The following is an 18,155-nucleotide window of genomic DNA, read 5'->3' as shown; positions in this document are numbered from 1 at the left end:
ATTCTTGGCATTGGGATGCCCAGTTTAAAACACAAAACTAAAAAAAAACCTAAGCATAGAGAAAAATTGTAATTTTGAGCAGTTTCGTCACTGTCAGTAAATCTGACATCTGATCCAGGTCACAAACCATCTTGGACAGGAGAGAGATTGCTCCACCCTATCAACAGCCTGTTGACGAAAGCACCATCATTCACACAAGCCCAAACCATGGAACTGATGAGTCTTTAGAGCCATTATATGTCCATAAGACAATTCACAATCAAGTGCCTATTGCTCTTTCTATGGAACAGAAGGTACCCTACATCTCCATCTGCTTCCCCAAACTCCCTTACCTTTCAAACGCTGGCCATGATACCTCTTCACTGAGTTCTGAACCCTCACTGCTACCTGAAACAAAAAATGCCAAGGACTGTTACATTATAAGTTGTCCTAACAATTTAAAGTTAAATATCTTTTACAAAGTTGATGTATCCACCAGGTAATGTTGCTCTTCATCTACTCCCTAGCAATAAAAGTACATATAATCATTCACCAAAGTAGTACAGCAATATACAAAGAAGGAAGCTAGGACAAACTCTCAATGCTATCTTTTTATTCTTATATTAGTGGACTGGGGAATGCACCTCGTTAGCAAGCTGTCCTTTAATCTCTGGGACCTGGACTTCAAAACAGTACAGGATGAATGTCTCATCTGTTAGTTCTGTTAGTTGCAAGGGGATAAATAAAATGAGTTTTAGACTTTCAATTCAACTTCAACTGGTCACGAGTATATCTATTAAATATTAGAGTGAGTGAGTGGTCACAAGACTCCAAAGGTACTGTGCCTATAGGGGCAGTGTAAATGTTATGTGACTGATTGCAATTGGGCAGCATCTAATGTTACATGACAAACTGGATTCAAATCTCAGAAATTCCATCTTGCTCTTTTCAGAAGAAAGGTGGTCTCTTTGGTCAAGATGTATGCAAGGAAGCACAAAGTTTTATACGATTAAGGCAAGCATAGAGCACTTGCCTTTGAATAGTATCAAGAAAGTCATCAAACTTTAAACATAAAAGTCTGATAGCTATCTCAGTCCAAAATTTATATGCAAATAAATAGCTCTTATATAGCAAGGCTGCGAAAGCAAGTGAAGCTTGAAAGCGCCAAAAAATTAGTTGAACAGTAAACAGATTAGTCATTAAAACATCCATTGATGAAACAATAATAAAAATGTGCTACCCAAGGACACACTGAATTGACGATTCCTCTAAAATAGGCAAACTAGAGCATTAACCTGTGCCACAAAGGAAGATAAGAAACTGGAAGATTTTGGCCTGTTAAAAAGAATGGCAATTCCTCTCTACACCCTTGAACTAAGGTCACTTCCAAACAACAGAGCATAATCTCTCACACCATGGAGCAACAACCCACTGCAAATTAAGCAGAAATCTTAACATCTTGCCCCAGTGACTGAAAATTAGAGCACTTAGACCCCACTGCACGCTCCCAAGCAGAAATCATACCCTTCCCCCACAGTCCCTAATGTGCAGAGATTTCTTTATCAAAGCATCCCCAACTGAGCAGATATACAGCCATCAACATTTTCCCCTTGAGCAGAAACAAGCACAATAATCCAGCATTTCAATCACAGCCACTCTTCCAGTGAGCTAAAATAGCAGCTGCCACACAACTGACTAGAAATAAGTAGAAAAAACAACCTTTCCTGAGAAATCCAACTCTGCCCCTCCGCAGTAAACAAATACAGCAACCCCCGCTGATCGGAAATCCAGCTCCAAATCTCTACCCCGCCCCAACTGAAATACAACCAACATCCATCCATCCACACCCACCGATCCCACCATTTTACAAGGAAAATTTAGCATTCCCAATCTCTAATATACCCTGCTTCATGTGGACAAATCTGGCCTTTTTTCTGCAGTGAGCACAAATTTCAGCCTTTCCTACCTTCCCAAGAATAAATCACCAACTCTTATAACGAATTTAAGCCAAGTCTTCTCCCATCAGCAGTGACTCATTCCCCATCCAATAAAAAGCAAATTTCACCCCTATCCACTCAACTATGACTCAGCCTCATCCCAGACCAAAAGAAGCTTGTCTTTGACCCTTGAGTTCCATTTCTAAACTACTTATTTATCCACATCTTTTTGTTTTCCTTGAGTTACTTGATACTGCATTTGTTGGGAGCGCTTAGCATGTATGCACACAGCACAGGAAAATAAATCTCCTTTGCAGCTTCTTTTTAAATTCTGTCAACCAATGTACGTATAATAAAGACAGTTATCCAGTAATCCTTGCACTTGTCACTCCCCTGTTGTCAATGCATCCAGATCAACTTATCTGCCTTGCCTGATGTAATATCAACCCATTATCTACTGGTTTATTTAAAGTTAATTCATCATTGAATGTAAAATCTTTTGTGGATCATGGAATAACATCCAACCACATCCTATTCCAAATTTCATAGTGGTTTTCACCCCCTGCTTTCTTGATTGAAAAGACCAGAGATGTATTTACAGACCTAGTGATATCCCACTGGAAATGGTGGAACTTTCTGCCTGAACTCTTGAAGGGGTGTAGTTTTCCATTACACTGTCATCCAGCAGGTGCCGAGGTCTTCCATTGGGAAATGTGGCACTCTTAAACTCTACTGTATTCATCTTGTGTATAAAGCTGTGGAGAAAGACATGAAATTGAATTCTTCTCATTTAAGCAATATAGTTAGACGTAAATGTATGATTTCAGAATTTGCCCCAAATAAACCAAAACATGTCCCTGTTTATTTCTAGGGCTGTTTATTATGAGTGTATAAAAAGAAAAACTTTTACATAAGCAAATTGTTTGCCAGTCCATAAATGAAATATATAATTAATCACATCCCACTTTCACCTTCATGGAACATATTGTATCAGTTTTTACATTGCAACCAAATTCACACACATGCTCTGGATAACTGTGGATATAAGGTGATTTTTACCCGTAGACTAAACTGTCTACTGAAATTTCCAAAAAATAATATGCATGCTTAAAAGCTACACAGTAAACTATATTAATAAGTCAACTTTATTTCTCTTAACCCTTGTCCTTGAAAAAAAGAACACAATGCATGATGAAGTGTAGCATAATATATAGTACTCCAGAGTTAAAATCCCTTTCCTCCTGAGGGACGTTTCATCTTCAAGATGTGGAGAAGAAAAATTAGACTGATTTCCATGGAGAGATTAAAGAACATTTTTGGCAATTAGGTTAATAAGTCAATACATGAATGTCTACTTGAAACAAGAGAGAGTAAAAGAATGCCACAATCTGAACCAGTTGAATGTTAGCATATTTACCACGTTATGAAGGTTATTCTAGGAATTCTTACTTTTGGAATACCTGTCCTCATAATTTATCCCTTTAAGCTTGGGTTCCAGATAGGATGCCAGCAGATGGGTTCTGAATGAGTTGGAGTTTGTGGAGTTCAAGAAGCTGGCAAGGAATGGTGGAGAAGCTGAACCTGTAATGGTGAGGATGAAGCAGAAATAGGCAAAATTTCTCTGTTTTGATGGAGAGAGGGGGATATACCAAGAAGCTGTGGACCAGTTGGTGTGGTACTAGTTTGGGAAAGCTCTCTGAGTGGTTAGCTTAAGATAGGGTTGATCAACATGTTGGACTGATTGGGATGGTCAGGGAAGGCCAGTGAAGCTTTGTTCAAAGTGAGTTGAGTTTGACAGATTTTGAGTTTCTTTGAAGGAGGTGTTTGCTGATTGGTGGCAGAAATAAAGTACAAAGCTACTCTAGCTAAGGAGGGAACATATTTTTGTTTGTAATATTCAAGTTTAAAACTACTTTTTGGAATTTCACTCCTATCATTGCACATTGTCTCAAATCTCCAGTTGCTACAGCATTCCAAAATATTCCCATTAACCCCTGTACCCAAACTATCCCCATTAACCCCAGTACCCAAAATAAACATGTTAACCCTGGTACCCAATCTTAACTCTGGCATCCACTCGATCTTCCTCCATCCTGCAGAGACTTGCGCAAACAGAATAAATGATGAGTTCAGAAGATCCACCTCAGCAAGGCTATTAAACCTGTTCCTGGCATGCAACCAACATAGCCAGCAATATTGGGAAAAAATATAGCCCGCAAGTCAACTTCACTTTTGTTTAACACTTGAGTCTTAGTCATAGAGCCATAGAGTTATACAGCGCAGAAACAGGACCTTCGGCCCATCATGTCCGTGCTGGCCATCAAGCACCTATCTATTCTAATCCCATTTTCCTGCACTTGGTCCACAGCCTTGTATGCTATGCCGTTTCAAGTGCTCATCTAAATACTTCTTAAATGTTGTGAGGGTTTCTGCCTCTACCACCCCATTCAGGCATCATTTATGGTTGCATTCAATGTAGTTTCACTTATTTTCAAATGGTTCCTTTTTCATCTGCTCCATTAATTGGTGCTCCCCCTCACATGAAAGGAATTTCCTGTGAACCAGCAGTTCTCTAGTATCTCACCCAAGTGTCATATTTCTTGTATCATCTAGACAATAAGTGTAAAATTATCCAGCTGCAACAACATCACAAATGACATTAATCCTGCATTCACCTGAAATCCACACAAACAGACTTTCCAATAATTAGGAGAGATTCCTGACAGATTTTCCCCAGATCTATCCTAAGGAACTGAGGTCAATTGTAGTCCCCAAGTCACCTCAGCTAACTCAGCACCGTCCAGCCATTTTATTGCAGACTTTCTTGGTTTGTACTAACTTAACCTTTATTGGTCCATTATTGTATTTTATGTAACTCTTTTTAAAATACTTATCTTCTTCAGGCTTTTTTGTCTTAGTTTTTCATTTTACACCTGTAGTCTTTCTTATGATTTCTGCTCCTTTACAACTTTCAATTTACCTATGACATTACTTAGCTGTTTTCATGTTGCTGGCGCACATAGCTGGCAGCAACTCCATTGTAAAGTTGGCTGACTGGGAGCCAGTGCCACCAGCATGGCATAGAATCAATATAAAAGATGTTACAGTTTCTCCACCTCCTCCAAGACTATAGGAATTACACTTGTGGTCAAAGAGTATACCTTATCTGGCTCAGCAACAAACATTGCAAGTGGACTCCTTAGCATTCTGGAGCTTTCAGAGAAATACCCAATAATTTGAAAAAGACTCAGGGCACAATTTCTTTTCAAGATGAGGAAGCAGAACAATTAAAACTTAACTCAAGACTGAAGATGGTTTGATTTCAAAATTGTATTTTTTATGAACCTTAAAGAAACAATAATTAGAAATCAAGTGAAATAAATGACAAGAGATAGCCTGCCTAAAATATGTCCTCTCCCAATAGCTCATACAAAGCGACCAAGAAAATCGCATTTCCCACAGCGGTTTTTTTCTCATGCCTACACACTGAAAAATTAATAAGTGATCCTGAGGTAATAACAAATGAATAGATTACTGACTTGTATCCTAGGCTGTGGGACTTCCGATGTCCATGTGTTAGTAGGTGCCTAGAAGATGGTGGAGTTGGTGGTACATCCATTAAGGCTGCCTCTGCTGCCACGTATCGCCGGCTACTCTGTGGGGATGGCGCTGCATCAGGTCCTGAAGTTTAAAATAACATACAACTCACTCAATGGCATCTGGTGGCCTTTGTACTTTTAATAATTAGAGGTGTGAACAATACACAATAAATATTCCTCACAAAGGGCATTAGCAGGCATATTGCAGATATTATTCAAGAAGCAGTGTATACCACAACATTATAAAGATCCACAAATACCACTGTAAACAAAACAAGGACTTCACTTTCATTTTTTAGTACTAGCATAACTGTGTTTCAGTGCAAGTTTTTCACAATGAATGCAAGGAAGTAATGTTAAATTTGGACAAGACATTGGCTGGCCACAGTTGGAGTACTGTGTCTAGTTGTGTGAACTCTATTATAGGAAGGCTGTTAAAGCAGTGGAAAGAGTATAGTGAAGATTCACATGAATGAGAAGCTACAGGAACAAAGGTGTGACAGAAGAATGCTTTTATCACTGAAATGGAGATGGATATGAGGGGACATCTGAGATCAGGAAACGGTTTGAGAGGGTAAGGTTTCTGCTGGCTAATAAATCAGTAACAAGAAAAAATAGATCCAGATACAGAGGAATGAAGGAGGAACTTAAATGAATATAAAGAATGGAGTGTTTTACCATAAGTGACAATGAAGGCAGACATGACAAGACCATTTAAAATGGAATTGGGTAAATCTCTGAGAAAGTAAGAATAAAAGTAAGATATGGGGAAAGAGCCGAAAATAGGGTTAAAGTCGATCGCTCCATTTAAGGAACTAGCACAAGTGTTACGACCAAGGCGGGAGGAGTGCACTGTTAATTCAGTCCCACTTCTCTACAGGTCACAGCATATCAGTAAGTTTTCCCACTTACTGAAACAGCCAATTGGATACTCTATTTGTCCCCAGAATAAAGCATACCAACTAGATTTCTTTAATCAACAACAAAATTAACCATTTACTATAAAACCAAGTCATACCCAATAATGAAGTAAATCTATATACCAATTGAGATATTAAAGCTCTTTATTTTTCCCTAGCCCTCATGCACAGGCACATACATCCAAAAACTGGTTAACTGGGAAAAGGGGATTTTGGTTTACAGCTGTTTCAAAGGAATGAAAGGAATAATAAAAACTTAGACTGTCATGATCTGGAAGGAGGTTCTTTGGTTTGGTGAGGTACCCCAAAGTCAAATAGTTGGACGTCACTCGAAGTCTTTCCAGGCAAGGTTGATGAACAGTCTGTGATTGGTAGGCGTTCAAAGAACTTCAACGGTAGAAGGCTTCACACGGTCTTCCATCAGGGGTGTTGCTACAGGTGTCAGCTCTCACATTCGATAGAATCGGTACTAGATTTCTGCAAATTCAAGATTTCTTTGAAAATGCAGGAGACAACAGTACCGCTTCATACAAGCTTTTGCTTTTCAAGAGCAAGGATTTTTTTACAGAGAGGTAATAATTTTCTGGTTCTTCTGATCTCCACGTAGGTCAAAATCAAATTCCAATTGCCTGCTTTTGTCCAACCCACTGGCTTTTAAATTTCAAAAATGAAACCAAAGTCTTCCAGAAACAAGTCACATGCCAGGTTATAAATTCTCTCTTGTCACAACAGAGGGTAGCTCTGAGGTCAAACCCCCTGCCGGTATCCTTGAAATTACCTGCTTTCCAATGTTTGTTTACCAGTTCAACTTTTATGACCTTGAGGGTGTCTTTCAAGTAGTGCCAAGGGAACCCTTTGCCCTGTGGTGGGGACAGTGGCTACACGACTGGTAGAAAAGCTATTCTTCATCCAGCTGAAGAATTTAGTGAAATATTTTTACAACCTCTTTGACAAAGTGCTGTTTTCAGATGGATTTCCCTGACATTATGCTATCAAACAACAACCTATCACCTTGATTAGTGTTCCAAGAGGTTTTATTTTTGTACTAAAATCTTAGAATTCTATGTGTTTTTAAAAAACTGAAAAAAGGATTTTCAGTGGACATGTACACCTGCAAATAGCTGAAATTTTTGGATGTTGACTTTGTATACCAGAATAGGAAAGCTAGCAGTTTCAAGCAAGCCAGCCAGGGGTTTTTGACATCCTCAGAGCAACACTTTGAATGACAGGGAAGACTCAATGTCTGGTCTTGTGATGAGCTCAGGAAGGTTTACTTTCATTTTGGACCCTTTTAAAAACCAGAGAGTTGGACGAAGAGCAGGCATTTGAAATTTGGTTTCTGACCTGCCTGGAGATCAAAGTGGAAGACCCAGAAAAAGACCTCTCTCTGTAAAGGAGACTTGCATCTCTTGAAATGAAATCCTGTATTTGAAAGGTGGCAGATTCCTATTGCCTCCTGTCTCTGAATAATTCCTGCATCCAGTGTGGTTTCTGCTGCATCCTGTGTTTTGGGAGATCCTGGAACTGGAAGAAAGCTTCTACTGCTACACTGCTGCTGAGAGTCCTAAGCAGTACTGTTGCTACATCCCTGCTGAAAGACCTATGTGACGCTTGCTGTAGTCAAATTGCCTTGAACGTCTACCCATGACAGAACGTACATCAACCTCGCCTAGAGAGACTTCAAGTGGTGTCGGACTATTCACACCTCACCCAAATGAAGAATTTCCTACCAGAACGTGAAAAGCTGAATTATTTTATTATTCCTTTTATTTATATGAAACAACTCTTAAACCCAAAATCCTTTTTCCCCCGTTAACCATTTTTTTTTAATGTAAGTGCGTGTACATGGGGGCTAGGGAAATAAGGAGCTTTTCACAGATCTATAGATTTATCCTCTAAGTGGTTAAGACTTATCATTTTTTTCTAATAAATAATTAATGTTGTTGTTGTTTAAAGAAACCTAGTTGACGTGTTTTATTCTGGGGGACAAATAGAGTTTCTAATTAGCTATTCTTCGGTAGGTGGGAAAATTCATTGATATGCTATGACCCGTATAGAAGTGGGACTGAATTAACAGTGCATTTCTCCTGCCTTGGTAGTAACATTAGAACTGTGCTTGATTTAGCCGAGGTAAAACATTAAGGCTCGGTGAACATCAATGCACCAGAATTTGTTGCCAAAATAACAGTGAGGCTAATGGTGCTCACTCCCCACTGAAATGCATTGAATAACGTGAAGTTGCTTAATTTGGGCAGTAGATACAAACTAAACTTTCCACAGAAAAGAAAAGCCTTTTCAAGCGCCTTTTTAATAATGTGATAACTCTTAGTTACATAAAAACATAAGTAATTAAAAAAGTAGACCATTTAACCCCTTGAGCTTGCATTGCCATTCTGTAAGATCATGGCTAATTTTTCACCTGAACTCCACTTTCCCACCCGATCTCCATATTCTTCAATTCCCTTTGAGTCCCAAACTTTACTATCTTCTTCTTGAAAATGCTCAAGTACTACTAGTCAACCCCTCTGGCACTGGAAATTAGCTATTATGTGTGGAGGTTCATTCCTTTGGGTGTTAATTGATGTTGGAGATGTAAAAAAAATGTCAAATTTTAGATTTACCTTTTTAAAAAAACTTTTTCTTTGTCTTTTTTCCCTCTCTTCATTGAATTTCTTTCCCTCTCTATTTCTCTTTCTGTACCTGATCTGACCCTCTCTAATTCACTCTTTGTTAATTTCACAGTTCTTCAATTTGATTTAAAAGATACACAGTTGCTTGCCCTGTTCACATAGGTCTCACTTGCCTGTTTTCCCTTGCTCGCACTTTCAGTAACTTGTCATGCAAAATTGAAAAATGTAAACACTCAGGGGGAAATCTCACAAATGGTAGATGCTGCTAAATGACCTGCTACTGCAAATTATGGCCTAAAAAAGTGACAGAACCTCTCAAACAAAGAAGCATACAGTAACATATAATACAAAACAATTTCCTGAAACAAATCAAATTCATATGAAGATTAGGCAATATTTAGTCTTGAATGCTCTATCCACATGCCAAAGCAAATAAGGTGGGTCTTTCACCGGAATATGAAGCTCTTTAACTCTGGAAACTGAAGTGCAGAAAAATAAAGGATTTATAATCACCAGAAATCACTGCTTCAAATGGATCCAAATTAAGCTGGTCAAAACAAGATTCAAATCAGACATTGGTATCGTCTATCTTCCAATGATTTGACTTTTCAAGCAATTGGAGGTGGAAAGCTGCAACAGTGGTCATGTGATGGAACTTGATTTGTTAAGGACTGCAAATAAATAAGGACAGCTGGAACTTAAGGAGCTGTGATTGTTAACCAGGCACCAACACACTATGCTCCATTCAAAGTTTTCAAGTGTGAAAACATGTCTGGATGCAAGTCACAGTGCTTTGCGACTTTTCAGTATCCACGCTGGGGGAGTTTCTGAAACCATTTTTACCACTTTCATACTCACTAAGTGCAATTCACTTCATCCAGGCTAAGGCCTGGATTGTAACTTGGCATTGGTGAACAAGGTTCCTTCGACAGCACCTTCCAAACCTACAATCTCTACCACCTAGGAGGACAAGGACATCAGATGCATGGGAACACTACCAGCTGCAAGTTCACCTCCAAGTCACACACCAGCCTGACTTGGAACTACATTGCCATTCTTTCATTGTCACTGGTTCAAAATCCTGGAACTCCCTTCCTAACAGCACTGTGGGAACACCAGATGGACTGCAGCGGTTCAAGAAGGTGGCTCATCACAACCTTCTCATGGGCAATTGGGGATGGGCAACAAATGCTGACCTTGCCAGTGATGCTCACATCCCATGAAAGAATTTTTAAAAAGATTTCATTCTCTGGTTTGCTAGTATTCACTATTAACCCATTTTGGTTGCTGTATTAAGAAGTTGTTCAGTTTAAATTAGGGGGAAAGATTAGCTTTTCTCAGAATTTTCTATGATTAAGAACAATACATGTCCTGAACTTATTTGAGCTCAGAAGAGAACGTCTAGTAATACAATTTGCAGATTTAAGTAAACATTTTCAGCTGGGCATATCTATAAACCAGAATTATTTAGGATGTCCATTTTCTACTGTCCACACTGTCAACAGGACTGTTTGATAGCTAAAATGCTGTCTTATCGGTCACACTAATCTGTGCTAACTGCTCATGAATAAAGCTGATTAAATGGACTTGCAAACATGAAATCTCCTCTGCAGATGTTTTGGCAAAAAGATGCATTCCAGATTCTTACAATTCTTGGTCCTTTTCCTTATACATTTGGTTTCTTGAATTTTGCCACACCTGGAGAATTTTGTTGTCACTGGGATTCAAGAGGTCATTAGTCCTGTTTGGAAATAGTGTAAATGAACTCAGAATTCTGACAGTTGTTCAGTGCGATGATGGGAAAGGAAAATAAACTGAAATTGGTAGCTCTGCCAAACACAGAGGGAGGTCTTGCTTGAACCCAGGATCATTGGAACATGAAGTTTCAATTTAATTTTGATGTGGGCACTTCTGCCCTGAACTGAAATGTGACTATGATGCTAGCTACACTGAGAAGGTATTTTCTTCTTTTCTTCAGTCCCTTCACTTCTTTTATCTTTTGAAAATGGAATAGTGTAGGTCAGATGGTTTCACAGGTCGGCGCAACATCGAGGGCCGAAGGGCCTGTACTGCGCTGTAATGTTCTAATTCTAATTCTAATCTGTTTATTTCCTCCTTTATTGATTTTAGGATTCAGGAACAATAACATCAGATTTTGGAATTTAGAAGTCTTGACCAACTTATCATGATTCAACAAACCACAAAATTTCCCTGGGACTATGGGAGGACAACATAATGTATCAAAACCAGCATTTGTCTTACTTTTCTCTGGCTTGGGCATGCAGTACAAAAAGTTAAATCTGTCTTGACAGTGGAAATTAAGTTGAGGAGACATGGCTCCTCAATTGACAATCTGTCCTTACAGTTGCAGGGGCGCTGCTGATGGAAATCAGCAGTGATTGGAGTTGACTCTTTGAAGCTCCTGTAGATGTGTAATTTCTACCTCCTTTTTACAGTCTACCAGCATCAACATAATGGTTTACTTTTTGCCAAATGCAGTGGCTGCAAGCATGACTGATGCTGGTACAGCTACCAAGCCTATACAAGTGTGGAATACTAATTTATGTTACTACTTTGAGGTGGCTTCAACAGATGATTTAACCAAAGTAATTTTTACTCTAGATGCAGAACTCTGAAGGTAAATAATTGAAGTTTAATGTTTATGAGTGGCCCCATTGTTTCAGCTGGTATACAACAAAGCATATCTTGTGTGCATCAGTGGGAAGAATCTATGACAAGATGTGCAGATCTTGAAACTGCAATCAACTAAAATGGGGATTAGTTATTTGGGGTAAGGTGCCAACTTGAGTAAGGCAGGTCTCAACCCTCCAATTTAGTAATTTTGAGGAAAAATCTGGCAAGCTTCTCTGGTGCTTTCGCAGGTAACTGACTTGTTCTATATAGCACTGAACAATATAAACCAGATTCTCTGCCCTGTCAGTGTTCAGTTAGCTCTCAGCTGAGGACCAATTGGGGTAATATAAATGGATTCAATAACCTTTGGTTAGGGAGGGGAAAAATTCAATCAGGATTCTGCTGCTGCTGCCATCCAGTGACTACTAGTGGGAAATGCAAATGCGTGGTATTGGAGGGCAGGGATGGACCTGGTGGTGATGTCCTGCATTATCGTATAGCATGCCAAGATTCACTACGTAGATTCACATGTGAATAATATGAACAATGCGCTGTGCCATGTACGGAAGGAGCCGAGTTGAAATAAACAATGAAATGGAAGAATTATGAATTTAAAAAGTCAAATGCTAAACAAAATCACTAGAACACTTATACACACTCAAAATGGGGCCATGGCCATGTGACCCCTGCTGCACTGGATATCCACAAACATGACTGCAAAGATGAGGCTCGTTAACCTCATCTGCAATAGCTCTCGGGAAAACCCCTTTGAAAGTGAAAGGAGTGACTGCATATTAATGACTCTGATCGACATGAATGGATTAGCAGAGGATGCTGGAGACAGTCTGGCTCATAGCCAAACCAAGATGAATAAGGTGTGAAACAGCAACATCACATCAGAATGATTCCCACTCAAACATCAACAATGGACATGGTTATCATATCTTGGCCCATTGTGTGGTCACAACAGGGAAGAGGCCCCTGCATCTCTTAACAGAAACTAATGAGAAATTTTTACCTTAAAAAGGTAGCACTGGACAGAGAGAAGGGGAGATCAAGCCAACATCACAGAAAGCCTGTGAGAAGGATCCAACAGGCAAGAGAAGAACCCTGATGACCAAGAACAGCCACCACAGCAGAGACTTCACAAACTGACTTTGACACTAACCATCTGTGCAGGTAACAAACTACGCACAACCAGCTTTGGACTGTATTACAACCACTAGAACTCAACAATACCTCTGCAAGTTCAAGACTGTGAATAATCAGGCCTGCAATGTTTAAAAAATGGCTTTTTCTCACGAGAAGACTCAATAATCTTCTGTAAACCACGAACACTTACCTCACTTGGGACTTTAAAGCATCTCTTACCTTTTTCTCCATAGCTATCTATTCGTCTGTATGTATGTGTGGATGAATGTGTGGGTGAGAGAGGTTGTGATCATTTCGGGATTTGTTTAAAAATAAATCTTTTTTTTAACCGACGAGAAAACCTGTCATTTGTCTGTTTATTTGACCCTAAAGACACTCAGGGGCTAAAGCATTATTTTAACAAAACATGATTACCGTCAGTTGGGAAGTGAACAGTGGGAACCATCGGCACCCCTTACCACCTGTTCGTAACAAATTGGGGGCTCGAAGCCCAGATTCTGAACAATCAGATAAAATGCGAGATTTGGAAAAGGGAGGAAAATTGACCTCTAAAACAGTGGAAAATTGTGTAAACAGGTTTTCTCATATCATTTTTTTTCCTGACGTTAACTGCGCATGCGCCAACCAATCCTGGCACTGTGGAACGCAGCGCACGCACAGAGAGCAGGAGCCCGTTAGCGCATGTGCGCAGCCTGGCACATGCTGATGATATCAATGGCCGACTGCGTTGTCAAGAATCACTTTGAACCAATACATGTTGTAGGAGTTCACAAGGCTAGCCTAGAAAAGGGTGCCCAAGCAGGCAACAAAGCAGACAAGCCTTTGACCATTTTTACACGAAAGGATCTCTCAAAGAATACCACGCTAGACGTGGCAGGAATAAACAAGATCCATGAAAGTTATCATGATTTTGTTTCAATGGGAAATGTGTCCCCATCGCCCGCTAAAGAGACATTATCCTGCTCAAGATACAGGGGCCACTCAATCCTTAATGCTAGGTAAAGGCATGACCTTTCCATCAGAGCCTCTCTCAAGGCAAAGCTTCCCGTGAGAGGCATTGAAGGGGGATACATGCCAGTGCCCTTCTACTGGGTCTAGCTGCAATGTGACCTGGTATCTGGACCAGTTACCGTAGGACCCTGATTTAAAAGGGGTAGTGCAGACAGCCTATTCTGAGGCAGAGGCACAGAAACTGCCTGAGTGTTACTATTTTAAAAATGAAATCCTAATGAGGAAGTGGAGACCCCCACAGCTACCCAGAGTGGACCGTAGTTCACCAAATTGTAGTTTCCCCTAAATATCTTAGGGAGATTTGTGGATTGCCCTTGAAATCCTGGGCTGGGCATGTGGGTATCAAAAAGACCAAGGCCCGGATGTACCACCACTTCTACTGGCCACAAATCCACAAAGCTGTGGTTAAATTTTGTCAGACCTGCCAGGTTATTGGGGAAACCACAACTTACAATTAAACCTGCTCCACTGATCCCCATTCCTGCTTTCAAAGAACCTTTCAGTGGCATTCTAATCGATTGTGTGGGACCCCTACCCAAAACCAGGACAGGCTATCAATACTGTTTAACTATCATGGATACGGCCACCTGATTCCCAGAAGCCATACTCTTAAGGAAAATTACTGCTAAAGCCGTAGTCGAGGGGCTGATCCAATTTTGCACACGATACAGCTTACCCAAAGAAATTCAGTCCAAACAAGGAACTAATTTCATGTCCCAAACATTCCAAGAAATAGTACACAGCCTTGGTATCGAACAGCTGAAATCTTCAGCATATCACCCAGTCTCAAGGGGCTCTGGAATGATACCATCAAACCATGATCAGAGCATATTGCTATGATTACCCCCGTGACTGGGATAAAGGAATAGCTTTCTTGCTGTTTGCTACTAAAGATTCACCAAATGAATCCACAGGTTTCAGTCCATTAGTTTTTGGACATGAGGCGAGAGGCTCACTAAAACTAACTGAAGAAAAATTCCTGGATCAAAGGGAGCAAACCTCACAACTAAATTGCGTGTCCACCTTGCGTGAGAAAATTCCTGTAGCAGAAGAACACCTAAAAAGTGCTCAACAAAACATGAAAAGGCAAGCAGACAGAAAGGATGCAGCCTGAGAATTCACACCAGGGGACCAGCTTCTGGTACTGTTACCATTATAAGGCGAACACCTAAAAGTCAGATTCAGTAGCCCATTCAGTATAGGGAAAAAGGTGAACGTGAATTACTTGATTAATACCCCAGACTGGAGAAAAAAAGCAAAGACTGTGTCACATCAATATGTTAAAACAATACCACAGCCAAGAATCAAACAGACAAGTAAGTGCACGCAACAGAAAGAATAACAGAGAAAGAAGAACAGTGAAGAACTAGATAAGAAAGATAGCCCAGAAAACTCTCAAATCGAAACCCCCATCATAAATTGGAAAACACAGAAATACTAAGGAGACTAGATACCATATTCAACTATCTCTCTGACTAGTAGAGACAGGACCTAGCAACACTGCTAAGTGAGTTCAAGGAAATTTGCAGAGACAAGCTTGGTTGCACATCCTTAACAATACATGATGTGGATGTAGGAAAGACCCTACCAATAAAACAGAACCCATACAGACTTTGCCCTGACAGATTGGCTCAGGTCCGCACAGGAAGCAAATATATGCTGGACAACGATTTAATTGAACCCAGCCAAAGCAGCTGGAGCTCCCTATTGTACCGGTACCCAAACCTGATGGATTAACCAGACTTTGCATTGATTACCACAAAATTAATGCAGTAACCCAAACAGACTCATATCCGATCCCCAGCATTGAGGACTGCATTGACCGAGTAGGAAGCGCCACTTACATTAGTAAAATTGACTTACTGAAAGGATATTGGCAAGTTCCCGTGACTACCTGAGCAAAAGAAACTTCAGCATTTGTCACCCCTGATGGCTTATATAAATGTAGAGTAAAGCCATTTAATAATGCCCCAGCAGCCTTCCAGAGACTCATGAACCAGGTGGAGCTGGTTTAAACGACCGTGTTGTCTACCTGGATGACCCGTTAGTTTAGAGTGATACATTGGAAGACCGCCTGAACCACCTAAGAGAGCTCTTTAAAGGTTTCCAGAGAGCCCACCTGGTGGCCAATCTAGCAAAAAGCGAGTTCTCTAAGTAACCTACTTAGGTCACATTGTAGGCCAAGGTCGAGTGTTGCCAAGGACAGCAAAGGCGCAAGATTTTCCCATTCCAAAAACAAAGAGGGAAATAATGCATTTCCTGGGAACGTGTGGGTTTTACTGAAAATTTGTTCCAAATTTCAGCACCATAGTTGCACCTTTCACTGACTTGTTGAAGAAAAGTGTAAAAGTGCTGTGGTCAGAGCCAGCTAGCATTCGAAAAGGTGAAGGCAATCTACAAGCCCTTCAATAAAATGGGATTGATGCCAGTCATATTGGAGTGGAGGCTGTCCTACTCCATGATGATGATTCAGGCCTAGAAAGGCCAACTGGCTATTTTTCCAAAAAATTAAAGAAGCATCAAAGAGAATATTCCACTATAGAAAAGGAGACGTTAGGGCTTCTACTAGCCATTCAACATTTTCAAGTCAATGCCAATAACGGACGTTGAGAAATTAAATATGCTGATCACCACCGCCTAACATTTCTGGAAAAATTCAAAGTTAAAAATTCTATACTATTTTGATGGAGTTTTCTACTTCAGCCATTCAATCTGAAAGTTGTGCATGTAGCTGGAAAGAACAACATTATAGCATATGCCTTGACTAGAATGAAACACATTGTACAAACAAAAGCCTGTACAGAAATCATGACTGGAAGCTGAGCAGTGCATGTGTTGAATGTGTGCTCCCCTATATGTTACTTTCCTTCGTTTTGAGAACAAACAAAAAAATGATTTAAAAAATCAAACACATTTTTTCCCTTTTGTGGGGAGGTGTGATGCATGGAAGAAGCCATGATGAAATAAACAATGAAATGGAAGAATTATGAATTTAAAAAGTCAAATGCTAAACAAAATCCACAAGAACATGAACATTTATACACAGTTAAAATGGGGCCATGGCCATGTGACTCCTCCTGTACTGGAAATCCAAAAATGTGTCTGCAAAGATGAGGCCATTAACCTCGTCTGAAATAGCTCTTGGGAGAACCCCTTTGAAATTGAAAGCAGCTATTGTATATTAATGACTCTGATTGACATGAATGGATTAGCAGAGGATGCTGGAGACAGTCTGGCTCATAGCCAAACCAAGATGAATAAGGTGTGAGCAGCAACATCATAACAGAATGATTCCCATTCAAACATCAAACGATGGACATGGTTACCATATCTTGGCCCATTGTGTGGACACAACAGGGAAGAGGGCCCCGTGTCCCCTAACAGAAACTAATGAGAGGGAATTTTACCTTAAAAAGATAGCTCTGGAGAGAGAAAAGGGGAAATTAAGCCAACATTACAGAACACCTGCAAGAAGGATCCAGCAGGCAGGAGAAGAACCCTGCTGACCAAGAATAGCCACCACAGCAGAGACATCACAAAGTGACTTTGACACTAACCACCTGTGAAGGTAACAAACTACGCACAACCAGTTTTGGACTGTATTACAACTACTAGAGTTCTACAATATCCTCACAAATTCAGACTGCGAATAATCAGGCCTGCAACTTTGAAAAAAAGACCTTTCCTCCCAAGACTCAATAATCTTCTGTAAGCCACGAACACTTACCTCACTTGGGACTTTAAACCATCTCTTACCCTTTTCTCTCCATCTACCTATCTATTTTTGTGTCTGTGTGTTGGGATGAATGTGAGGTTGCGATCATTTCAGGAATTGTTTAAAAAGTTTTTTTTTAACCGATGAGAAAACCTGTCATTTGTCTGTTTATTTGACCCTAAAGACACTCAGGGGCTAAAGCAATATTAAAAAAAATACGATTATGGTCAGTTAGGAAGTGAACAGTGGGAACTACCCACACCCCTTACCACCTGTCTGTAACAGCTGCCTTTAAGGAGAAGATAATTTGGGTACAGCTGAGGTACATTCCCACGATGGGCAAAGGTAGGACAAACAAATCTAGAGGTCCCTGGATGACAACAGTGATAGAGAGCAAGATGAAGCAGAAAAAGGATACATAATTCAGATGTCAGATATATAATAAAGTTGAGAACTGATATAAAAAGTTCAGAAGGGAAGTGAAAAAAGAAATGAGAAGCAAAGAGAGAGTATAAGAGACTGGCAGTTAACATAAAAGGGAATCCAAAAGTATTCTATAGATATATAAACAGTAAAAA

At 40.0% G+C, this 18,155-nt stretch overlaps 1 protein-coding gene across 9 annotated transcripts in view; it reads right to left on the bottom strand.

Annotated features, from left to right (window-relative positions):
• Window positions 1-18,155, bottom strand: part of ralgps2 (Ral GEF with PH domain and SH3 binding motif 2) — a 556,829-nt gene that overhangs the window by 56,551 nt on the left and 482,123 nt on the right. For 8 of the 9 annotated variants that reach the window (XM_068037884.1, XM_068037880.1, XM_068037881.1 and 5 more), the window contains 3 exons: window positions 5,456-5,597; window positions 2,520-2,671; window positions 333-387 (listed from right to left, as the gene is read on the bottom strand). In XM_068037884.1, the coding sequence (XP_067893985.1) occupies window positions 333-387; window positions 2,520-2,671; window positions 5,456-5,597 (349 nt within the window). Of the gene's footprint in view, window positions 1-332; window positions 388-2,519; window positions 2,672-5,455; window positions 5,598-18,155 lie in introns of those variants that run through there. The other variant, XM_068037888.1, reaches the window with a different exon arrangement.

This window comes from Heterodontus francisci, chromosome 8 (assembly GCF_036365525.1).
Source record: "Heterodontus francisci isolate sHetFra1 chromosome 8, sHetFra1.hap1, whole genome shotgun sequence".
In the NCBI taxonomy this organism is placed as follows: domain Eukaryota; kingdom Metazoa; phylum Chordata; class Chondrichthyes; order Heterodontiformes; family Heterodontidae; genus Heterodontus; species Heterodontus francisci.
This window is presented reverse-complemented; position numbering and strand designations above follow the sequence as displayed.